Source organism: Trichoderma breve, chromosome 1 (genome assembly GCF_028502605.1).
Source record: "Trichoderma breve strain T069 chromosome 1, whole genome shotgun sequence".
Lineage (NCBI taxonomy): Eukaryota > Fungi > Ascomycota > Sordariomycetes > Hypocreales > Hypocreaceae > Trichoderma > Trichoderma breve.
Window position 1 is genome coordinate 798,112 of NC_079232.1, and position 24,226 is coordinate 822,337.

At 51.2% G+C, this 24,226-nt stretch overlaps 8 protein-coding genes across 8 annotated transcripts; 5 read left to right on the plus strand and 3 right to left on the minus strand.

Moving 5' to 3' along the window:
- Nucleotides 1-1,019: 1,019 nt before the first annotated feature.
- T069G_00274 (kinesin motor domain-containing protein) lies at nucleotides 1,020-6,334 on the plus strand (the record flags this gene model as incomplete). Its single annotated transcript, XM_056167484.1, has 2 exons — nucleotides 1,020-1,083; nucleotides 1,182-6,334. The coding sequence occupies 2 exons, from the start codon at nucleotides 1,020-1,022 to the stop codon at nucleotides 6,332-6,334; spliced, it is 5,217 nt and encodes a 1,738-aa protein (XP_056032800.1).
- Nucleotides 6,335-10,311: 3,977 nt separating this feature from the next.
- T069G_00275 (methyltransferase domain-containing protein) lies at nucleotides 10,312-11,828 on the plus strand (the record flags this gene model as incomplete). The annotated part of the gene is made up of 6 exons (XM_056167485.1): nucleotides 10,312-10,395; nucleotides 10,526-10,548; nucleotides 10,643-10,725; nucleotides 10,791-11,055; nucleotides 11,177-11,639; nucleotides 11,724-11,828. The coding sequence occupies 6 exons, from the start codon at nucleotides 10,312-10,314 to the stop codon at nucleotides 11,826-11,828; spliced, it is 1,023 nt and encodes a 340-aa protein (XP_056032801.1).
- Nucleotides 11,829-12,316: 488 nt separating this feature from the next.
- T069G_00276 (cupin superfamily (DUF985) domain-containing protein) lies at nucleotides 12,317-12,973 on the minus strand (the record flags this gene model as incomplete). The annotated part of the gene is made up of 2 exons (XM_056167486.1): nucleotides 12,317-12,760; nucleotides 12,812-12,973. The coding sequence occupies 2 exons, from the start codon at nucleotides 12,971-12,973 to the stop codon at nucleotides 12,317-12,319; spliced, it is 606 nt and encodes a 201-aa protein (XP_056032802.1).
- Nucleotides 12,974-13,968: 995 nt separating this feature from the next.
- On the plus strand, nucleotides 13,969-15,264 carry T069G_00277 (peptidase family m48 domain-containing protein; the record flags this gene model as incomplete). The annotated part of the gene is made up of 3 exons (XM_056167487.1): nucleotides 13,969-14,524; nucleotides 14,595-15,037; nucleotides 15,118-15,264. The coding sequence occupies 3 exons, from the start codon at nucleotides 13,969-13,971 to the stop codon at nucleotides 15,262-15,264; spliced, it is 1,146 nt and encodes a 381-aa protein (XP_056032803.1).
- A 534-nt stretch (nucleotides 15,265-15,798) lies between these two features.
- On the plus strand, nucleotides 15,799-16,165 carry T069G_00278 (cytochrome b5-like heme/Steroid binding domain-containing protein; the record flags this gene model as incomplete). Its single annotated transcript, XM_056167488.1, has 2 exons — nucleotides 15,799-15,898; nucleotides 16,008-16,165. The coding sequence occupies 2 exons, from the start codon at nucleotides 15,799-15,801 to the stop codon at nucleotides 16,163-16,165; spliced, it is 258 nt and encodes an 85-aa protein (XP_056032804.1).
- Nucleotides 16,166-17,003: 838 nt separating this feature from the next.
- T069G_00279 (pyridoxal-dependent decarboxylase conserved domain-containing protein) lies at nucleotides 17,004-18,636 on the plus strand (the record flags this gene model as incomplete). The annotated part of the gene is made up of 3 exons (XM_056167489.1): nucleotides 17,004-17,847; nucleotides 17,915-18,036; nucleotides 18,088-18,636. The coding sequence occupies 3 exons, from the start codon at nucleotides 17,004-17,006 to the stop codon at nucleotides 18,634-18,636; spliced, it is 1,515 nt and encodes a 504-aa protein (XP_056032805.1).
- A 121-nt stretch (nucleotides 18,637-18,757) lies between these two features.
- T069G_00280 (uncharacterized protein) lies at nucleotides 18,758-19,015 on the minus strand (the record flags this gene model as incomplete). The annotated part of the gene is made up of 1 exon (XM_056167490.1): nucleotides 18,758-19,015. The coding sequence occupies one exon, from the start codon at nucleotides 19,013-19,015 to the stop codon at nucleotides 18,758-18,760; it is 258 nt and encodes an 85-aa protein (XP_056032806.1).
- Nucleotides 19,016-19,457: 442 nt separating this feature from the next.
- On the minus strand, nucleotides 19,458-22,107 carry T069G_00281 (protein kinase domain-containing protein; the record flags this gene model as incomplete). Its single annotated transcript, XM_056167491.1, has 7 exons — nucleotides 19,458-20,576; nucleotides 20,635-20,929; nucleotides 20,985-21,358; nucleotides 21,415-21,561; nucleotides 21,617-21,727; nucleotides 21,787-21,924; nucleotides 21,985-22,107. The coding sequence occupies 7 exons, from the start codon at nucleotides 22,105-22,107 to the stop codon at nucleotides 19,458-19,460; spliced, it is 2,307 nt and encodes a 768-aa protein (XP_056032807.1).
- Between the last annotated feature and the right edge of the window lie 2,119 nt (nucleotides 22,108-24,226).

Below are 24,226 nucleotides of genomic sequence, written 5' to 3' on the forward strand. Positions count from 1 at the left end.
TAGTGTGCATTGACGTGGATGGACTCTGATACGTTGACAGCAAACTCGAAACAAAACAATGACATAGACTCCAGTGTTGACGGCATAGAGGAGAAGCCGCGCCACGAGGCAGTGGGGCGCATAAGCACATATACTCTGTGTGATTCCTCAAAACATACTATTAGAGTCTAGATCGTGATCAATATTTACAAGTAAAGAGTAATGGTTGTTGACATCCAGGGGAGTCAATCAAAGTGAAGCCCCTAAATGTGCCCCATGGAGGGGGGAGCAAAGAAGCTTCCAGTGTCTGTCCCCTAATCCCACCATCAGTCAGCGATAAAGCTCGCAGTAAAAAAACAGCGGCTAATCTGCGGGGCCACCTGCGTTCACAAGCTTAGACCGCAAACTCGCTCCCCTGGCCGTAGGAGTACATGTGCATGCACCCAGACACTCTCCGCTCCAATCAAGAGAAGAGAGAAGAGGGCCGCTCCGCCGCAAGGAGGTTCAACATCAGCGCGACCGCGTTTCTTTTCTCCTGGCGACACTTTCCTTCGACTCTCCCGCTGCTTGGAGTGAGAGGCTGTTTGTACCGATCAACAGACGCTTCTGGTGGCCGCCCAACGACCGCAAAGGCTCAACGCATCCACGAAGCAAAGCGGCCTTGCGCTATCGAGTCGGCGCAACCTTACAAAAGAACTGTAAGCTTGGCTTGAGCCTTGCGACCGCCGCTTGCGAACGCTCGACCTCGGGAAAATCGGGGCTCCCGCTGCCGCCAACGAGAGGCGACAAAGAAGCTACAGCTACAGCTTGAGCATGGACAGGAAGCCTTGACGCTCGTCTCGCCTTTTCCTGTTCCTCTGCCCTTGTTTTCCGCTGTTTTTCTTTCTTTTTCTCTTGCAAACACATGGGGGCGCTGTTCCGCTAGCTTCTCCTCATAGTATCGCTTGGACGATTCAACTCACCGACTCGGGCGCATTGCCAACAAAACCGCGCGGCCGCCGAGGGGACCAACCTAGGTCCCCGCATCCGTTCGAGCAGTCATGGCGCCAGCCGGAGGAGGAAATATCAAGGTGGTGGTGAGAGTGCGGCCGTTCAATGGCAGAGGTGGGTTCACAAACTACGCAGGCCGTCGAGCGGTTCATCCCAGGCGGTCTACGGCCAAACATGCAAGGACGAGACGAGGGTTAACAGCTTGGGTACAGAAATCGACCGCGGATCAAAATGTATCGTGGATATGCAAGGGAACCAGACCGTCATCACGCCGCCAGAGGGTCATTCGGTTAAAGGGACCAAAGACAGTGCTCCAAAGGCATTTGCGTTCGACAGGTCGTACTGGTCTTTCAACAAGGACGCCCCCAACTATGCGGGGCAGCACAATCTCTTTGAGGACTTGGGCGCGCCGCTCTTGGACAACGCCTTTGAGGGCTACAACAACTGTATTTTCGCCTATGGCCAGACTGGTTCCGGAAAGTCATATTCCATGATGGGTTATGGCAAGGAAATCGGTATTATTCCCATGATTTGCCAAGAAATGTTCCAGCGGATCGATAAGATACAAGGAGACAAATCGAACAAATGCACTGTCGAAGTATCATACCTGGAAATCTACAATGAGCGAGTCCGCGACCTGCTCAACCCATCGACAAAGGGCAACTTGAAAGTTCGAGAACACCCGTCCACTGGTCCATACGTCGAGGATCTCGCCAAACTTGTTGTGACGAGTTTCCAAGAAATCGAAAACCTCATGGACGAAGGAAACAAGGCCAGAACCGTCGCCGCAACCAACATGAACGAAACCTCCAGTCGAAGTCATGCCGTCTTCACGCTCATGTTGACGCAGAAAAAGTATGATGCTGACACGAAAATGGAGCTGGAAAAGGTTGCCAAGATTAGTCTGGTTGATTTGGCTGGTTCCGAGAGAGCCAACTCGACTGGTGCTACTGGTGCACGATTAAAGGAGGGTGCGGAAATCAACAGGTCGCTCTCCACGCTTGGTCGTGTCATTGCTGCGCTGGCAGACTTGTCCACCGGCAAGAAAAAGAAGGGTGCCTCTCAGGTACCGTATCGTGACAGTGTACTTACCTGGTTGTTGAAAGACTCCTTGGGTGGAAACAGTATGACGGCCATGATTGCAGCCATCAGTCCTGCCGACATCAATTATGACGAGACAATAAGTACGCTCCGATACGCCGATTCCGCGAAGCGAATCAAGAACCACGCTGTTGTCAACGAAGATGCAAATGCTCGCATGATTAGAGAACTCAAAGAGGAACTGGATCTTTTGAGGAGCAAGCTTGGCGGAGGAGGAGGTGGTGGTGGTGGTGGTGCAGGTGGTGCCGGCCTCCCTCCTGACGAAGTTTACGATGAGAGCACCCCCTTGGAGAAACAGATTGTAAGCATCACGGCGTCCGATGGTACGGTCAAGAAGGTTTCAAAGGCAGAGATTGCGGAGCAATTGAGCCAAAGCGAGAAGCTGCTTACCGACTTGAACCAAACCTGGGAGGAGAAGTTGGCCAAGACGGAGGAGATTCACAAGGAGCGTGAGGCTGCCCTGGAAGAACTCGGCATCAGCATCGAAAAGGGATTCATTGGTCTACACACGCCAAAGAAGATGCCCCATCTTGTCAACCTATCAGACGACCCCCTTCTAGCAGAGTGTCTAGTCTATAACCTCAAGCCCGGTACTACCACTGTAGGCAACGTCGACACAAACGCAGAAAATCAAGCCAATATCCGTCTGAACGGTACACGAATCTTGCACGACCATTGTACTTTTGAGAATGCTGATGGAGTCGTTACCGTCATACCTAGAGAGGGAGCTTCAGTCATGGTCAACGGCAAGCGAATCACCGAGCCGAAGCAGCTCCATTCGGGCTTCCGAGTCATCCTCGGAGACTTTCACATCTTTCGATTCAACCATCCCATGGAGGCCAGGGCAGAAAGAGCCGAAGGCGAGGGCGCCGCAAGACAAAGCCTACTGCGACAATCCATCACCGCCAGCCAGCTACAAGCCCTCACCCCAGCCCCCTCGACTCCTCGAACTCCTGGACATGAAAGGTCATTTAGTAGGGTCTCAGTCTCAGTCTCAGAGAGTGGGGAGCTGTCTCGGCCGGATTCGCCAGCCTTTTTCGGGCGAAACGGCAAGGATTCTGATTGGTCTCTCGCTCGAAGAGAGGCTGCTGGTGCTATTCTCGGGACTGACCATAACTTCGCCAGTCTGACGGATGAAGAGCTAAATTCGCTGTTTGAAGAGGTTCAAAGGGCCAGAGCAGAGCGTGTAAACGGGCGTGATGATGGGGACGATTCAGAATCCGCTACGTCGTACCCCATCAGGGAAAAGTACATGTCGACGGGCACTATTGACAACTTTTCTCTCGATACGGCCCTGACGATGCCCTCGACGCCGAGGCAAGAAGATGATCGGTTTAGAGAGGTTCGAGAAGAACTCTACACTCAGTTCGAGAGGCAAAAGGAAGAATTCCGGGGCCAACTTAGGGGTGCCGAGGCTTCTGACATGGAAGTCGAAGAGATCAGGCAAGAAAAAGCCCGCATGGCTCACGCCCTTAGAGAACTCAAAGAGGATATGGAGAAGCAACTCAGCCTTCAGCGCAAGCAGTTTGAGGAGAAGATCGAGAAGATGGACCCCTTGAAGCGCCCAAAGGCAAGCCCTCGGCTGTCTGACTTTGAGATTGAGATTGCAAAGAGGACGGTCAAGGCATGGCGCAGCCGCCACTTTGTCAAGATGGCCGAGACTGTGCTCCAGAACGCATCCATCTTGAAGGAGGCACAAATCATGAGCAACGAGCTCGACGAGAACGTTGTTTTTCAGTTCACCACGGTCGATCAGGGACACGTGCTGTGTTCTTCTTACGACATGGTCCTCAACGGCTTAACAAGTGAAGGAGATGATGTGGCGCTGGAGGAGGCCTATAAGCCTTGCATCGGCGTCCGCGTAATTGACTACAAGAATAACGTAGTTCGCCTGTGGAGTCTTGAGAAGCTGTATGACCGGGTGCGTGTGATGCGCCAGATGCACCAGTACCTCGACCAGCCCGAGTATGCCCAACATCTGAGCCTAGATAACCCGTTTGTGGAGACAAACATGCCCTCTTACACTCTAGTTGGCGAGGTGGACATTCCCCTTAGGGCTGTGTTTGAGAGCCGTGTTCAGGATTTTGCGCTCGACGTCCTTTCCCCCTATACCTCTCACGAGGTTGGCATGCTTAAATTGTCTCTGGAACCGTCCCACGCCCGTGCACCTACCAACACAATCAAGTTCAACATCGTTATGCACGAAATGGTTGGATTCGCGGAGCGAGAGGGCACGGACGTTCACGCCCAGCTGTTCATCCCCGGCATTTCGGAGGAGGATGGCATCACGACGACGCAAATGATTAAGGACTTTGACGAAGGACCAATTCGTTTCGAGAGTGTTCATAGCATGAGTGTACCCTTGTTTGCAACTCCAGAGGTTACCCTGAGAGCAGCCATCTTTGCCAAGGTTTCGACAATGCACCTCGATAAGCTCCTTAGCTGGGACGACATGAGAGATGCATGCCCCGCTGCAGACGGTGCAAAGGCAGCTCGCATCAATGAGTCCCAGTTCTACACGCAGGAAAAGCACGACCTGCTTTCTCGAATCCAGATTATGGAGCTCAACGAGCACGGAGAGTATGCGGCCGTCGAGGTGACGCAATCTAGCGAGCTTGACAGTGGAACATTTCAGCTGCATCAAGGGCTGCAGAGGCGTATCAGCATTGACATTTCGCATAGCTCGGGAGATATTCTGCCTTGGGGAGATGTTACTGCCGTCCGCGTTGGTAAGATCCGAACCGTCGACACAGCTGGCAAATCTCCTGACATGGTCACGGATCGTGACATATCTCTCAAGATTGCGGGAAATCCAGTTTTCCGCGAGAATCCCAACGGCACGCGCAACATCGTGGTGCAAGCCCAATGGGACTCCAGCTTGCACAATTCACTTCTCCTTGACCGTGTTACGCCTGAAAAGTTCCGCGTGCAAATGACTGTTACTTGGGATATTTCGTCTGAGAAACTCGCAGAGCCCATGAGGTTCTCCCAAAAGGTGAATCTGCAAGTGATGTCTCGCACCTTTGTCCGGCAGAGCAACATGTTCTCGTCGCTGTTCCAGAACATGCGGTTTGTGCGCTCCTCGACCGGAATCTTCACCTTGACCATGAAGCCTGCCCCGATCAAGAGAGTAGGTGACCTGTGGAGAATGAGCAGCCAGCACGACTACGTCAAGGGCGAGGAAAATCTCCATAGCTGGACTCCCCGTGGCGTGTCTCTGGTCAGCGATTTCCTCCACGCAAAGAAGAAGAGACGGCGCAACGCTGAACTTGGTGCCATAAGCAGCATGCTTGCTCAGTATGGCATCGATCCCATGGTCGCTGGGGCAGCGGGAGAAGAGCATGGGACTGAACGTGAAGCATCACCAGATATGCAAGCCATCATTCCAAATGACGATGATTTGCTCAATGACACACCTGTAACATCTCCGGCCCCATCAATCCACGAAGAGGAACTAGCATCAGATGAGCCCACTCACGATGAAGACGCTGCCAATGGCGATGATGGCCAACAGCTGCCGCAGGAAGACATTCCTGAGCCCCTTACTCCCCCGCCGTCTGAATACAACACGCGGGAAACTGACTTGTTGGAGCTATGCTTGAAGCTATGGAAGAAATATCCGGACCCTTTTGTGAAGCTCTTGAGCCCTGAAAACACGCAGCCCCCAGAGAATGGAATCACAGCGGAGCCAGCGCCTCCCAGTCTCATCACGACCATTGTGCGCGTACCCAAGAATCCCAAGGTGCTAAAGGGTGGATACTTGTTGGTTCCAAACAACGAGTCTACACGATGGGTCAAGAGATTTGTCGAGCTGAGAAGGCCATATCTTCACGTATACTCTGCCTCAGATGGTGATGAAGTGGGCCTCGTAAGTCTGCGTAATTCACGCATAGACAGCCAGCCCGGTGTCCTCGGACTACTGCACGGACCCGACGACTACGACTCGCCGCCGCGAACCTCCAACTCGCCAGAGTTTACGCCCGGCCACCGGCGGACGGCTTCGGGACGGGTTATCTCGACCATCTGGACTGCTGCCAGTGGCGGGGGGGCGTCTGCTGGAGGACCAGGGCTGCAGAGACTTAGCGAGCGGATGCAAGCAGCCGTGTTTGCGATTTATGGGACGGACAACACTTGGCTGTTTGCGGCTCGCAGCGAGCGCGACAAGCAGGATTGGATCTTTAGGATTGATCAGACGTTCAACTCCAACGGCGAGAACACGCCCGTCAGCGGTATCATGAGCCCCGGCCAAAACAGCGACTATTAAAACGACGATGAAAGAATGAGAAATGAGTGAGGAGAATTACGAATCTTTGAACGGATTGTTGTTGTTGTTTTTTTTGCGCTCCTTTATTTGCTTTTCCCCCGTTTTCACGAAGCCCCACGTGCTCCCGATTTTCCCTTTTCCCTTCTCTTCAGGGTTTCCCCTACAAGATATATAGGTATATATATATTTCTTTTCCCTTTTGTGTGGTCATTGAAACGACCAGTTAGATTATACCCCCCCTTCAGATGGACGCAGCAAGAAGAGAAGTAGTAAAAAAAGAAAAAAAAAACATGTCAAAGTGCGGAAGCACTATATAGAATAGAAGGGTCGCTCTCTGGTGGAGGAAGGGTTTGGATAGCTTAAGTCGGTATGATGGATGATGATAATGCTATATTATATACTATTAAAAAAAGAAAGAAAGTTGGGCGGCTCGTTTGCATATGTGGTCTTGTTCCGTTTGTGCAGTGCAAATGGCTGCTGTTTGTTGATTTTGCTTTCTTTTGGTAGTTTAATACGATTATCTGTTATCCAAATATGAGGTCTTACGCATGAATCTCGAGTCTATTTTGGGCACGTCTCGCGGGGAAATAATGGATTAGTTGGCACGAGTCTCCCCGGCTTGGCATATGCCTAGTCGAAAGTCGGTGATTTTGATGCGGAGTAGCCATTGGCGTAGTAAACGAGGGAGAGGTACGTGGGGGCTATCCCTGTGGGAATCACTCGTATTATTTTTCCGTAATATCATGCGTTGACGTCCGGGGGAGAGAGTTACTTGTATATGGGAGCTCTAGTTGCTTTGATGCGAGGAACTTTTCAACATTATCGTTAGATACGCAATGGTAACTCGAATACGCCTTATTATCCACCTGTCGTGTGGACACAATATAGTGGTGTAAGCATCTCCGTCAGTGTCCATGTTCTTATTTGCTACCTACGGGCAGCTGTACCACGTACTATACACTACATCATGCACGCTGTGCCGTCTGGTCATATATCACATGTTGAATGGAATTTAGCTATTGGGCCGTCTTGGGTCGGAGGGGGAGGCCCTTGCTCTGATCCTGTGTGACCGGTGAGAGAGAGGAGGCTGGGGTGGAGGGCTCCTAACTAGCTGAAAAGTGCTATTGTGGGAGTCGTGGCAGTTGGGTTTCCATTATCTGGGTATAGTCAAAGAGTCAAAGACAGTTGTGCGTACGGAGGATAGTCATAAATATAGTACTACTGCTCTTGACACTAGGTAACATCAATCGCGGAAAACGCTTCGAATAGGGCCAGTGTAAATACATTCCCAGCATGGTCTACTAAGGTGATATGATGTCGTCCTCGTCCATCCATGCAAGGTAGCATGATTTTCTTTTCCGCGGTAGGTCAGGCATGCAGGACGCAAGACGCAGGATATGCTACAGTAAGAGGGGGTAAAGCTCAGGCCTCTCTAGCTGGTCTGGATGGCGTCTGAGCTAGCTCACCGAGTTGCAGCCACCTGCTCTTGAAGACCAGGGAGTTGATGCAGCTGGTCCTAGTTCGTTTATGCGTGGAGGTAGAACCTGGAACGTTGTTGGATGCGGGACAGAATAAGTGCTACCATTGGAGGTGCAGCAGTGATGGAACAGACCGTTTTTTGTATCACGCAAAAAAAGTTACATGTCAGATTGGGGCGGCAGACAGGGGTCTTAATATGGCCGAGATGATTTGCAAGAGAATCCCTTAGTTTGTTGGTTGGATTCACCAATGCCCTACATCTATCTTACTTGTCTCTATTATTATATACAGAGTATGGGTAAGCTGGGGGTCGCTTTCGCTCACATCATGTAAGACGAAACGGGAGTTTCTACTAATAGCTGGCCGTAATTGGAAGCTGACCTCCATCAGGATTAATGCATTCAAGTCCACCACAACCCGAAGATAGATGGGGGCCCTTTCATGTGCCGAGAAATGGAGCAAGGCGCATCCCTGCTCTAGCTCTCACTGGAGACGCCATCATGCAATGGTACGAGTAACCGGGTCTGTGACACCCAACACATGTAGGGAGCAGTTTTCTCCCAAGGCACCGGTAATGGGGCATTCGAGGACGATGGTAAGACTCAGAGGACAGAGCAGAATACTGGGATTATTATCCTCCGTCGCATATATAAAGTGATCGTCGCGGGGACCACTTGTACTATCACATACCCAGAATAATATCCGGTTCAATGTATGCATGAAATTTGATAATTACTGAGACAATAACAAGCTTACACCAAGAGAAATTCAACGGCATCACGTTGTCCGCCCTTCGCCCGCGTTCACCGCCGATAGTCTTGTTTTCTCATCCAAAACCTCCCTTTGTTTCCTCCCCCCAAAGTGTGCCGAGGGCGGCACCGACACACGGGCGGGCATGCATGTGTGGCCACGACAAAAACGCCCCTGTCGGTGCTCATTGGACACAAGCTCACAAGCTTGTTTGTCATTGAACATACTGTACTCGCCCAAGAAGGTGGCGTCTTGCAACCCGCCATCTACGATCTGCCCAACCCGGAAACGCACACGCGCCGCCCTCCCAGTAAAAAATCCTGGCTGTGAATCCCTGGGCTTGTTCTGCGAATCCCTAGGCTTGTTCGGCAAGGGTTATGCAGGCTTCGGGGGAGGAGGGAGGGGACGGGACACACGGCTTGGGCTTGTTTTCTCTTCGGCTTTGGTGCCAGACTAAAAAAGCGAACCAAGAGAGACAACACTTGCTAGGACGTGGCTTTCTCTTATGCCGGCGCCTGGCATGGGTAGGCGGGATAAAAGAGACAACTAACTAACCCTAGCCCCCACTGGTCCCAGACGTCTGGGACTTGATCCGACGCTGCCAAAAGCTCTTCGGCCTTATCCGCCCGCCTACATACATAAGATGGGGTGGGAATGCAAGGTGTCTTTTGGCGAGGAGCGAGGAGCGAGCGGTAAGGTAGCTGGTTGGGCCATATACAAGGTGGTGTGTGTGTCCAAATACCTGCTCTGTGGGTGTTGCCGTAAACCTGTGCTCTGTTCACAATCCAGTCCGAGTGAAAGGATCCGTGGTCTGGCCAATGTCCCTCTCTGCATGATTTCTCCGGCTTGAGCGTTGGTCCCACCACTCCCATGTTTCGAGTCCTTATTCCTGGCAGAACCAGAACCAGCTCCCCGGGACTTGGAAAGGCAAATGGTCTGACCAGATCACATGAAACTCGTGCCCGTGCTGTCGAGTCGACCCTCGTCACCTCTCTCTCTGTGCGTGGCTAAAACTTGGCTTTTCCGCCTTTACAACCAAGCGTCGGCTTTTTTTTTTCTTCATTGTTCTTGTTTTCGCCCTTGAGCAACGATACCCGAAGCTTTCTGGCGCTTGCGTTCCAGTCCTAACTACATACTACTAGCTGGCCATCTCAGCTAGAGGCAAATCCAGGCGATATAGTCAAGCCAAGATTCACAGAAAACGCCTCAGGAAGAGGACAGTGGCCCCCAAAGAGGAAAAGAAGAAAAGGCAAATCGACCAGGCTCCGACCCCCCTGTCGGTTTTTTCAAGACACTGGTTATACTATACTAGCACCGAGCAAAGCTTGTCTTCTCATTCGAGCTCCGTTGCGCGCACCATCTCGGATCTGGCTGGCTTGAGATCTTCCATTCGTTACCACCTGCTTGGGTCCGAGTTGCTGGTGTGGACATCCTGCGTCAAGTTGCTGTTCTTCTCAGATTTATGCTTTCAACTAGCTCCGCCGCTGCTCAAATACCTTCAGCTCTTCGCCTTTGCTGCATCTCTTCTCTGGTATTAGTGTCTCTGTGTCATATACAGTATTTACGGCGTCTTCGTTTGTCCAAAGGATTTCCACGGGCCGATTTCTACCTATACGATTTATATCTCCGGCTTCCCATCCATGAGGTTGAACCTCTAGCCATTTGACTCCATACTCCTCACCGATATTCTTCCTCCTTTATATCCAATTGTATTTTACTTTCGGATTTACCTAAATACTTGATTCACAATGGAAGACGAGTCACAGCCACTGCCCGAAAATGACGATGGTCAAGCTATCTCGGGGCTGCAAGGATACCAGTTCACCTTTGGCGTTTCCGCCCCTAGCTCATCAGATGATAGCTTCATTGAACCAGATGCACGTTATTCCTCTAATCCCTCATTCTTTTGCTGTTTTTCTTTCAATCTATGAGATGATAATAATTAACACTTTATCTTGTTAGCCTCAGGCCGAAAGCACGTACACGTACGTTGACGCGCCCGATCCGTTTCCCGAATCCTCATCGCAGCCTCTCGCTGAGGCAACGCCCAGGCATCACCAAGCTAACCACAATTTATAGGTTCGATTCATCATCATTAACCGATAGTGTCATGGATTTCCCACGGCAGTTTGGCCGGACGTATCACGCGTATAAGGAAGGATGTAAGATGAAACTCGCTTTGGACACTGATGACGCCACTTGGCCGTGAAACCTAACTTGCTTATAGCATACGCTTTCCCGAATGACGAAGTAGAACAAGAGCGGCTAGCTTTACAAGATTGTGCGTTCACCAGGGCGATGGGTGACAAGCTCTACTTTGCTCCGCTAGATGAGCATCCTCCCAGGCGAATCCTCGACATTGCTACTGGCACGGGAGACTGGGCCATAGCAATGGGCGATTGCTTCCCAAATGCTATAGTTACAGCTACAGATTTGTCACCAATCCAACCCGAGGTCGTTCCGACGAATGTGGAATTCTATGTGGAAGATTCGTGAGTATCTCTTTCGTCTTCCCCTTCCATCATGCTTCTATTTCAACGCAAGTGGCCTGTGGTTGAATAGCAAGACTGCTCGTCAAATGCTAACTTCTGGTGCTTGGTGTGACGTTGATAGCTCCGAACCATGGAATTACAGTGAAACCTTTGACTACATTCACACCAAAACAACAGGCGGCTGTTGGGAATCCTACGAAACGCAGATTGCACAACAGGCCTTTGAAACACTTGCCCCAGGAGGCTGGTTCGAATCTCAAGAGTGCGATTCCGTACCTCACTGCGATGATGACACACTCAAACCGGACAGTGCATTAGCAACATGGTTCCAGGAGTTTCTTAACGCTGGAGAAGAAGCTAAGCGTCCACACTCGGAAGGTTGCAAGCTTAAAAGCATATATGAGCGCGTTGGCTTTGTCGATGTTCATGAGCGAAAATTCAAGGTTCCTCTGAATGGTTGGGCCAAGGACCAGGATCTTAAAGAGATCGGGAGGTTGATGGAGATGAATATGCAGATGGGACTGAGTGCATTTTCGCTGGCCCCTTTCAACCGCGTCTATGGACGGACACCTGAAGAGATTGAGGTGAGAGAACTTTGTTTCTGCAAGGATTCAGCCGGTTTTGTATCATGGGAGAAGCAGAGGTAGCTAACAACGAGGTGATTGCAGGTGTCTCTGGTTGAAGTCCGGCGAGACGTTTCAGATCCATCGATTCACGCATACTTGCCCATTTTTGTGGTTTGGGGGAGAAAGCCATTCCCAGGAGAACAGTGATGGTACAACAAAAGTATTCCGCGGCTAGCAATACCATTTCTTCTCCTTCTTGTCTTCTCCCCATTCTGTTTTTGTTATCCTCATTCTTCCTTTTCTTCTCCTCTTTCGACTTATCATCAATTCTCTTCCTCTTCCTCTTCCCTTTTTCTGCTTTTCTTTCCTTTGTTTTCTGTTCATTCAAAATTCATGCTATATAGCACTATTAGCCAGATAGCTCGGCGTTGGGAATAGAACCAAACTACAAGATGTTTGGTGGGGATATATGCTTCAAGATTTGTTTCGTTACCAATAATCATACGCCAGTTTTGTCATTAGGAACAATTATGTTGAAATTGAAATGTATTCCGGATGGAAAAGCAACCCGATTAGAGCAAAAGCTTAGGTGGTTTCAGTCTTGAAATTCCATTATTTCAAAAAATGGAAAGTCAATTGATTCTATATATCACATAGACACAAGACCAGAGCTTCCCGCATTGTCAGAGATGATATCAGTGCTTGACAAGCCACTCCAGCGCCTTGGCCTTGGCTTCTGGAAGAACTTCCACCAACCGTTCGTGAGACAGAAACTCGTGATCAGCGTACTCGAAACCAGGCACAACAGTCTCCGAGATGAGCAGGCCATCACTGCCAGACTGACCATCAATGTCAGGGAGGAGGAAGCTTGCCTTGAACACGCCACCCTCCACCACCCACTGGAGCTTCTCGCCGCGCTCAATGTTGGGACCAACAACGAAGGATTCAATACGGCCATCTGGGTGGATAAGAACATAGCGGCCGCGGCCTCGGTGGAGACTGTGAATGATGCGGCTTCGGTTCCGATGGAATGAGCCTTGAGGGCGGTTAGGCGTCAAATAGTAGAAGATTGTAGTCGAAAGACGACGGAGCGCGTAGTCGAAATCTTCGGGAAGGCCATTGACGAGGTCGATGGTGCGCTGTGAGAGAGGAGTGGCCGGGTACGGGGAAGGGATCTTGGTGTTGCTGACGTCTGTGACTGTGAAATAGCCTCCTTCGACGTGCTCGATGAGAGAGAGGGAGCTGATGATTGATTTGACAGCAGCGGATTCGGAAGATTCGGAAGGGGTGAAGGTTGGGACGATTGAGGAGAGAGTTTTGGACTCCTCGTCGTGCTGCTGTGAGGCACTCATTGTGAAGATTTGTTGGTTGTAAAGTCGCCGGTAGTTTGAAGCGGGGAGCGAGGGTTTAGTTTAGTTAGAATTGGCAAGGCTTGTGGGCTCCAGTATGTATAAAAGGACTGGAGTTGGTGGTGAGTTGAAGGATGAGAGGGGCTTAGAGTTACAGATTACATATAATTTCTGAGACGATGGATGATGTTGATGCCTTACTACCCCGTTGACAAACTACCATCCAAAGGTTTTTGCTTGTGATTGCATCATCTCTTACATGCCTTAGTACCTAACAGGTAATTCCCGGACACGGCCCAATCCTACATAAGCCCTTGTTGAGTCTCCGCTTGGCTGGTGATTTGTGAGCCGTGACAAGATAAACAAGAGGATAAAACGCAAGGGAGCGGTTCCCCCAAAGATAAAAAATTATATATATATAAAAAGATTAACAGGAACCACCGCAAACTACACGTAAACATGTGGCATGTGTCTATATGAGGAGAATACGACCACCGTTCAAGATGAGTTTAGTGTAGTTGACATGTGCGGATTGTCCGTTTCTGTATGTACATGATATGCTGGTCATTTCTCGATTTCCTCTTCTCTTTTTGGTAATCCCCTTGACAAGCAGTCAAATTAAGCATGTGAATTCTGATGATCGAAACGAATATAGGTAGCGAGAGCATCGGAGAATAATCACACAGAGGATGGCTGATCTGTGGGCCGTGAGCTTTTACGCTGGGCTGCACTAACACGCCATCAACAGGTGCCTGTTATCGGAACTGACGTAGTTGCAGCCGCTCTACGGAAAACATCCCACCTTTAAACTTCTACCTCTTCACATCATCTCGTCTTTGTACGATTAACCAACAAACCCCCGGCGACGCCGCTTTTCCGCAAAGAGGCACCGGCTGGGGGGAAAGCAGAGCAGCGAGCGCACGCCGGGGAATTGAATTGACAAACCGAAAAAGACAACGACAGAGACCACGGCCCGCAATCCTTTTCCCCCTCGCAAGATGATCCCCCGCCATTTGCTCCGGGGAAGCGGCCTCGTGCGCTTATCGGCTCCGGCCCCTCGCAGAGTCGCGGTGCTACGGCCAATTGCTCGACGAGATGCTGCCATCTGTTGGTCTGGCTCCGGGCTGCTGAAGACAAGCTTCGGGAGCGTCTCAAACCGATCGATTCACGACGATGCTCACGAGCGCCTGCGCAACGCAAAGCCGCTCGTGCCCAATGCCCTGGCGGGCAAATTCACCAGCGCCGGCACCGGCCGCAACTCGCGCGCCCTGGTGGTCGTCTCGGTCGTGGCCGCGGTGGCGTTTTACCTGTACAACTCGCAGACGGTGCCGGTGACGGGACGCAGGCGCTTCAACTTCCTGTCGGATGCGCTGGTGGCGCAGGCGTACTCGAGGGCGGCCGATGCGATTGTGCGGCAGGTGGAGGAGCAGGGCGGGCATTTCCTGTCTGACTGGGATCCGCGGACGATGCTGGTGCAGAGAGTCATGAAGCGGCTGATTCCCGTCAGTGGCATGGACGACTTGAAGTGGGAGGTTCGGGTGATAGCAGACAGCCGTAAGGATTCCCTCTTATACTTCATGCCCATATCCCAGTGTTTCGTGATGCTAATACTTACACTTTCCAGGGACTGCGAATGCCTTTGTGATCCCCGGCGGCAAAGTCTTTGTCCACAGCGGCATCCTCAACGTGTGCCGCAGCGAGGATGCTCTCGCCGCGGTGCTGGGCCACGAAATCGCACACAACACGGCTTCTCACGCCGCAGAGCGCCTCTCCGCTGCCTGGGTCGGCAATCTCACGGCCGGCAGTCTCTTTTTCCTCGCTGGTGCTCTGCCGGGCCTTGCGCTGTTTGGCCTGTGGAACGTCATTGGGGGCTACTATTTGCAGGACCTGCTGTTCTACCTCCCCATGGGCCGCAAGCAGGAGAGCGAGGCAGACTACATTGGGCTGATGATGATGGCCGAGGCTTGCTACGATCCGCGCCAGGCTGTTGGGTTTTGGCAGAGGATGGAGACGATTCAGCGGCTGGGCGGACACGAGGTTCCCGAGATGCTTAGCACGCATCCATCGGTAAGTTATTTCACGTGTTTATTGGTTTTCTTATAAAGTTACAGTGAGCATCTGAGCTAATATGTGGACGATCTGAACAGAACGAGCATAGGATTGCCAAGATTGAGGAGTGGCTGCCGGAAGCGATGAAGAAGAGGATGAATAGCGACTGTAGAGCGACATCTGCGTTTGCGGACCGATTCAGAGAAGCATTGCGGAAGAGACGGCCGGTGGTGATTGAGCTCTAGTGCCATGTATACTAGAATGTACATGTAGATGTTGATGTAATAGACCCGAATCAATACAATGTATCACTAATACGATTATTCTTGAGTTTTGACTACATGTACCTATCTTAACTCGTTGTCCGCACGTAAAGCGTCACCACCACCAAGTCGGCTCACGAGACCTTTGCAATCCGCGTCTCCTGATTCGTCAGACCACCCGTAGACCACTAATAATCCCCCCAAACCCCTGTAATCCCCCGCTGTAATCCCCCGGACTGGGCACTGAACCAAGCTGGCATAGCGGACCCTCTTTGCCTCTCCAACAGGCCGTGCCGAGGTAACTTTTTGCCGTGACTGTCCCTTTTTCTACGAGCTCGAGCTTAATACTTAGGGAATGCTGATTTCCTTCTTCCGTCATTCCACTTTCTTACCCGCTCCATCTCTTCCTGTTTCTACGCATTTTCGAGTCTCATAAGAAACTACATTTGCAAGCGTCTTCTTCTGCGCCTCCAAAGAAATAAACCAGCAAATACAGACCTAAAAGAAAAAAGAAAAATGGCCGACAAGTCCTTCACCACCGCCGAGGTCGGCTCGCACAACAACGACGAGAAGGGCTACTGGCTCATTGTCGAGAACAACGTCTACGACGTCACAAGTGCGCTTTCCCCCCTTTTCTTCTTCGATCGATCGAAGCAGACGCTTGAAGCCAGAAGCAGAAACCAGAAATGAAGGTCAGAAAGCTAACGCGAAACCCTCCCTTTTAGAGTTCCTCGACGAGCACCCCGGCGGCGCAAAGATCCTCAAGCGTTTCGCGGGCAAGAACGCGACCAAGGCGTTCTGGAAGTACCACAATGAGAGCGTGCTGGAAAAGTACGGCGGCAAATACAAGATTGGCAGCGTCCAGGAGGCTGCGAAGCTGTAAAAACAAACAAACAAACAAAGCAAGGAAATATATTGTCGATTTTCTTATGATTTCATTGTGTTAAGGTGGAGGAATTGCTTTTTCCTTAGGCGTTTTTATGAAATGGTAGACAGTTTGGATACACAGCCTTTGGTGTCTGTCTGAATGCGAAACCTGGGATTTGTCCCGATTTTATTCTCTCTTTTTTGTCGCCCTGCGAATTCTAAATGTGGTACTGCTACTCCGTTCTGTTGCTGCTAGTTGACACACACCGGGCCGAGAACAACTCCTCAACGGACTTGACGGTGAAGCGGCAGATGCGGCATCTTGGCCGCCGCTGCGTGATTCCCGAGCCGGTGCCGAAATTCTGACGGCCCGGAAGAGAATCACGTGTAAGACACAGAAACACACAGGTGGTACTAACAAAAACAGCAGCAAAAGCGGCCACCATTTGCTACGAAGAAGTCCGTGACTAATGGATCAATGGGATAATGCCATTGGATTGGGGCTTTTTGGTGCTAGAAGGCGCACGCTGACGTTCTCGCTTTATACCGCTTTGGGCCATCGTGCTGGGTGCAACTTTGCGAGCAAAAACGCGAGAGAAAGACTTTGCGATCCCCAACTTGTGGCCTAAAGCACACATGTGGAGAATCATGACCATTGTTTTTACCAATCGTTAAGCTAGATATATCATATAAATGCCATTGATGCTTCTCTATTGTTTCTATTCAATCTTCTAGCTCGCCTTCTCTATTACAATTGCTAGTTATAGCCCAATTTGCCTATATCGGCGGGGCAATTGGCATCTTGCTCATTCAACTTTCATACAGTTCCTCACTTATACCCCCAAATCGTCACCATGTCTGACCTTTTCGACATTGACGCTCAGGCTGTCCGCCTCCAGCAGCGAGATCTCCCCCCGTCATCTCTCCCCAAGAGCCAGACACTTCCGCCTCTCGAACTCATTCACGCTGCCTCAGCCATCCTCCCCCATCCTTCCGACCCAGGTTTCCTTTCCGGCCAGCCTGCTGCCGATGTCGCACGGCATATTACAGAACATATTGTACCTGCGCTATGCGGCCAGTCACAGTCGAGCCGCTATTTCGGCTTTGTCACTGGCGGTGTCCTTCCGCTAGCCGAATGGGCAGACAATGTCGTCTCCCATATGGACCAGAACGTGCAGGTCCATCTCCCGGAGCAGTCTGTGTCCACATTCGTCGAGAACGCCGCTCTTCAGATGTTGATAGGCCTGCTACGCCTGGAATCAGAGTGGAAGGGCCGCACATTCACCACAGGAGCTACCGGTAGCAACGTCCTAGGGTTGGCGTGCGGCCGTGAAGCTGTTCTTCAGAAGAAGGGCGCGTCGGTGGGCGAGCTCGGCGTGTTGGGTGCTTGTGTCAAAGCAGGAGTCTCTGAAATTCAGATTCTCACTAGCGGAGGCCACAGCTCGCTCTCCAAGGCAGCAAGCGTGGTTGGCCTGGGGAGAGCATCCGTAAAGGAGCTTCCTCGAAGTGCGGCCCAGCCGTGGAAGCTGGATCTCGATGCAGTAGAGAGAGAATTGGCTCGCCCCGGAACAGCAAGTATCATTGCCGTTAGCATGGGAGAGGTAAACACTGGAGGCTATGCTCTTGATGATGTTGACGAGTGGAAGAGGTTGAGGCAACTAGCGGACCGTTATGATGCCTGGATCCATGCAGATGGAGGTATGTTTGAACCATATATGCCGAAAACCAGATTTCGAAGGCGCTTTATTAATTTCTTGCCGTATAGCATTCGGAATCTTCTGTAGTGCTCTGGATGACCGAGATGAATACCGGCTGCTTCGCAATCGCGTCAAAGGCATCGACCTGGCCGACAGCATCACAATCGACGGCCACAAAATGCTCAACGTTGTATGTGAAATCTCTTTGCTTCTTCCATCTCCAATCTGCTAACATCTTCAGCCGTACGACTGCGGCATGTTCTTCACCCGCACCTCATCCATCCTGGAATCCGTATTCGTCAACCCAAACGCCGCATATCTCTCCTCAGGCCCAGCTGCCAGCATCTCGTCTCCTCTCAACGTAGGCCTCGAGAATTCGAGGCGTTTCCGCGCACTGCCCGCCTACGCCGTGCTCCTCAGCGAAGGACGCCCCGGCTTCGCTAACCTGTTTCACAACATGGCCCAGCTGTCTCGCAAGCTGGCCGTCTTCCTGCGAGAGTCGCCGTATTATGATTTGCTGCCTGATGAGAGCGGCGATGTTGAAGAAATTTTCATAATTATTCTGTTCAGGGCGAAGGATAAAAAGCTAAACGATGAATTGGTGGCGAAGATTAACGCGACGAGGCAGCTGTACGTAAGCGGGACCAGCTGGAAAGGCGAAAAGGCCGTGAGGGTAGCGGTGTCGAACTGGAAGATCGATGTCGAGCGAGATTTCAAAGTGGTGACAACAATTCTGAATGATGTTGCCGAGGGAAGAGAGTTTGATATCGAGAAATGTTTGTCATCGTAAAAAAAGAAAAAGAATAGTTGTTAAAAATCAACATCGCTCGCAGTCCGAATATGTCGCCTTGTCCCAATCCCTCTTCTCCAATACCACCCAGCGCCCATTCCCCCATTTTCCAAGCTCTTTCTTAGCCAAACTTCTTTGATCCTCCCTTCTGCGATAGTTTCTTGCTCCCCTTCTTTCCGGGTCCAATCAGCTCGAGATGGCCCGCTCTCTCGCCCAGTAGCGCCTCTGTCTTGGCTACCATGCCCGAAGTGAACTTCTTGAGCATCTTGTCGGCGTTGACCTTCTTCTTGGGTTTGGTGACCTTGGAGGCCTGGCGCTTTGAGTGGACGGCCTTTGGCGCGGCGGCCTTGTTGGACTTTTTGATCGAGCCCTGCGCCATCTTGTTCTGTGTTTTCTTCCCTTTTCCCTATTTTCCAGCGTCCACTCGCGATTTGCCGTATTGTATAGCTGCGAATCGTCGGTCGGTTGATTCGATGCGTGGTGGGGAAAGACAAAGTGGTGGGAAATTTTTAATTTTTTTTTCTGGTTCGGATAATCGATAAGCTCAGATAGGCCCAACCACCACTAGCACGTTGCGCTAAAAGCCTGGCCGGCACGTAGTACGGAATATCCACTGAGATATTGGAGAACATATTACAGGTATAAGAGAATAGAACTTCGATAACATGAAATTGATAATCTTTTAATCCAATTCTAATCCCAACGCCGGCTTCGTTTGTCACATACAACAACTGCCATCTCACACACATCCCAAATAGAAAAGTACAAGAATTGCCTGGCTATACATCGCAATGGAAAATCAATACCTCAACTTCACCAAACTACCAACCATCTCCCCACCCATCATCATCGTCGTCTGCTTCTTTCGGTGCCAGATCAATCTTCTTAGCAGCTGCGGGCTTCGCTGCCGGTTTTGCCACGGGCTTCGCCACTGTCTTTGTTATAGGCTTCTTGGCCGTGGTAGTCTTTGATAGTCCCTTTGGCAATGGTTTGCTCGGTCCCTTCTTCGCTTGCGCCGCTAGCCATCCTGCAAAATCGGGCTCATCTTCGCCAAAGGGCGTCGCGGACACAGTTGTTGATGCATTGGCAGCTGCAGCAGGCGTCTCAAAAGCGTCATCATCTCCCATATCACCCCAAGCGTCACCTGCGTCATCATCGTCGTCGGGCAGAAACTGTCCAGCTATCGCACTGGCGACACTAGGTGTCGATGGGCCTGATGCTGGGGGAGGAGATGTCACGGCTTGGCGGTGAAGAGATGATGCGGATGCTGTAGCCGGCTTCTTCACCTCAGTTTCAGGTAATGGAGAAACAGGACCTGGGCTCGGGCTATTGGCAGTTTGCATATCCCCAGCCACAGCAGTAAGCTTGTTTGTGAATGATGAAATGGCCCAGCCCGCCCAACTGCTTCCGGAAGATGCGCCTGGTTGTACCGTGCTCCCCTGAGCAGCAGCGGCATCGGCCGATTGGGGTGGAGGTAGAGCGGTTTCAGGCATGGCAGCAGCTGCTTTGCGAACTTTTTGCAAATAGATGTCCATTGTTTTCGAGGCTTGGTCCCGGATTACTTTTTCCTTGTCAATCAAAGCTGGGCATATCACTGGTAAAACGCGGTTGGCGCTATCATCCTCATTAAAATATTCGGCTGTTGCAGCGAGTGCCATGAGTGCTGCATTTCTCGCGTGCACAAAGGGATCGCGCAAGGAACGTGTAAAAGCAGCTATCAACACTTTGGATCTTGAAGATGTGCCAAGGTTCTTTGCAATTTTGCCGAGACAGATGGTGGTGTTTGTGCGAATGCCAGGCTGTTCATCGTTTGCCGTCTTTGCCAGCTGCTTCAAAAGGTCGCCGTTGATAGTGCGGTCTGAGAGCTTGCCAATGACAACCAGCACAGATTTCAATGTCTGCTCTCGAACAACGGGCGTCGCATCTGTAAACCCAGTAACCTAATGCTACTATCAGCACACCAATTCTCGCAGTAAGAAAGGAAGGCAGTTTGCTTACTAGTTGTGGGAAGATCTTGTCATTGACGACTCTTTGTGATAATTGATCAATGATAAGTGGAAGGCTGTCCAGCAGGCACACCCGAATGCCACGATCAGGATTCGCAAAGGCTCGAATAATGAAAGGCGTAATCTTTAGCTCAAAATCGTCAGAGGGCAACTTGGCAGCTATTTTTAGCACGACAGTGAGAGCTTTGGGACCGCCACCGCCGAATTCAACCGACTTGACAAGCTCTGGGAGGACTTTGGCTTTGAAAAATTCTTCGGGAAAATCATCTGTTACTTTTTCCAAATCACTACCGTCGCGAGTTAGACAAGAACCAAGCATATGATACAAGGGATATATCTTACTTGAGAAACTCCTCGCGCTCATCAGGGTTCTTCACCCCTAAATTCTCTATCCCGTCCGTTAGGTGAATCAACGGAGTATCAAAAAAAGCGCCTGATCGTCGTCCAAGGTCTAGAAAATTGCCGGCACTAATTCGTGCCTTGGGGTTGGCGTTGCAGAGGCGTTTATAGCTTGTCTGCATGGACGGGGGTATGTTTTTGGTTTGGCCAGCTTGGTCTGGGCCGTGAAAGTCTCCATTAAAGACTTCAAAGATGAGAGTTCCAAAATTGAACGAATCTACGGCGTAGGTAGGGTGTGCCTTTGTCGCGGCCCATCCTCCTTGAGCCACCTCTGGCGGCGCATATCGACCAGAGTCGGGAACCAAGCTTCCGAAGCTCTAGAAGCAAGATTAGCGATTGTTCATATCCTGCTTTGGCGTAATGTGCAACTTACATCAAGAGTAGACTCGCTTTCCTTAACGTTACTTAGAACTTCGAAACCTCCCAGTTTCCACTCTCCGCTTTCTGTGGTATATATTGAGCCGACTCTTAGGCTGCCGTGTTTTGATGTCGCATCGTCATTGATGAATTTGAGTGTTTGCTGCAGCACAATCAGCATTTAGGCTTTTCGGATGAGATTCCAGCACAATTCCTACAGCGACAGTATATAGACCCCATTTGATCGTCTCGGGACTCAAGCTCTTCCTTCGAACGTGCCATCGAAGAGGAGTGACGCGCTCGGTAGCGATGTAGATGTACGTGTCTGTCTAGTCGCTCGACAGTCAGCTTTGGGGCGCATCGCATTCGTGGTGGTCGTATCGCATACCTCGACAGTGTCCAGCACCTTGATGACTCCTGGATGCCGCAACGTGCGCAGCTTTCTCAGCGCGTTCTTTGCAAGAGGCAGCAGGCTCTTCTTTGCCGTGCTATCGAACGAGAATATACTGCAGTTCGAACCATCCTCCTATTACTCGCGACGATTAGTTCAGGCGACGCAGCATCCGCAACCAGCAGGCCAGCCTACCCGCCTTGTCCCATTGTACAGCGTCCAGATTGATTCGTCAACGTCGACCTTGTCGCCAAAAGTGTAGGGAAACGGGGGTCCCTGGGACATGGCCGAAGCCACGGCCGACTTTAGAAAGTCCATGTCGAGCTGTTCGGAGCGAGGCCGTCGAGAGGTATGCAGAGAGGTGGCAGCATAAAGAGAGCTGTCGTTGATTGCGCATCAACCTAGCAGCTAGATTGAAGACATCTGGCACGTGTCAAACACGGCTACCTAATGTATCCATGCCCCTCCGTTGCACGGCGTCGTTTAAGCGACTCGCCGCTAAATTGGGCCGCTCTCAGGGCATGGCGTGCCGCTGCACGCTAACTGTAGAACCACCTGCAACAAACAGAGGTAGTGCAAGTAGTGGTACAGAAGACGCTTGGAACGCTGTAGATCAAATGGATCGCTTCCATCAGACCCCTGACGCAGTTTTCTAAAATCTGACCCAGAGTCAAACCTGTCGACAGCTGCAGAGGCATCAGAAATCAGAAACCAAGGGTCCAACTGACTGCACCCACGGATTCAGCCACAAGACAAAATAAATGCAATTAAACCCCTTAACGAAGCGACGAACCCCCAAGCCATGCCATGAGATGAAGTCTTAGGTAAGCCATCCACGCGCTATGATGTACATGTACTCCTGCAGTGCCCTCCGCGGACCCGGTACAGGTACTCGTGTGTACTCGTACTGGACTGTGCCGTGCCCAGCTTGGTTCAGTTCAGAGGGCGCTGGCCGTTATAGGGCGCTTGGGCCCCTACGACCAACGAGCCGCCGCGAGCCAACCATCGACGCCTTTCCTCAGCCTTGCTCCCAATCTTTTTCTCTCCTCAACGCGCGCAGCCGCGGGGGAGCGAGAAGCTGGAATTTGGCGATCCTGTTGCCTTTGCCCAAGCACCTGCGCTCTTCCAGTACCAGCCTCGCGAGTGTCAAGCCGAGCTTCGCATCGTCGGAATTCTCCGAGGCCATCCGCTTCCACAACTTTCTTCAGATATCTGTGCCATGAGCACGACGCTGACCTCCCGTTGGTGGGCTCAAAGTAAGTTGTCGAGGCAAAAGCCTTCCATTTGTGTTTTCTCCTTACATCTGCCCGGTTCCTCGCCGCAATGGATGATGCCGAAATGGTAAAAGGTCTGACCGAATGGAACCTCCTGGTTGTGGCCCCCCTGTGTCTTCTTGGTTTGAACAGACGCTTCCCGTTCACGGTAACGCGTCAAGCAGCAGCTCCCGCCAGACCCTCAGGATGGGATTCGATCCCCTGTTCCTTGTCGGAAGGCGTCAAGTGCTGCATATTATCAAGACTCGCGTCGCACACGGAGTCTCTGTTCTCTCTCATCTCGCCCCACGGACTGAGACCAAAGGCCGCGACGCACAATGGCTGCTCATGCGAGCAGTTTTCCTCTCAAGAAGACACTCGAGGCCATAACCGTTGCTGTTCCTAGCCTGAAGTCACAAAAATAAACTGAAAAGATCTGACATTGAAGAGCGAACCAAACTTTGAATTCTACTGTGCACACCGAATGGACGATAGGACCTCGCTGACTAAGAAGCAGATTCTATATTCCTTGATGTTTGGTACACCTACCTTGAGTCAAGGACTATTTCTCTGGATGGTTTTACACAAGGTCAACGCGCTGGGTTGTTTGTCAGATTGTGCACTTGATTCTTGGCATGACCACGCTGCAAAGTCTCGTCATCCTGCGTCGGGAAGTAATCTTGGCGCAATCCTTCAGCGAGATCCCTCCCCGGTGCCTGGAGTGCAATGATACTTGGCGAAACATCATCTGGATTACTGTATGACTGGTGAGGCCCTCAGATATGAATCGCGATGAGGCGCTTAGGCTGAGGGGGAGTTGCTCAGTTTGGGGTTGCGAAGAGCCCACATTTGCAGAATCTCTCTGCTCTCAACACTATGCCCCCCATTTCGCTCCCAGGGCTCCTGGTCCCGAAGCGATTCGATCAGTACATAGGCCAAGGAAGACTCGCCGACCTCCTGGACGAACCGCGGCTGGTCCCCCGCTGAATAATTCTCAGTGGTCCGCGTATTCTGCGCGGCATAACGACTCCACTTTCTCATTTACTGAGAAAGCAATGCCAACTTCTTTCACACATCATTCACAACACCATCAAGAACCAAATCATATGCCACAACACCCGCCATTCGGATTCGGAGAGCCTCCGATGCAACGGCAAAAACGGGGAATAGCAGAGGTCATAGAG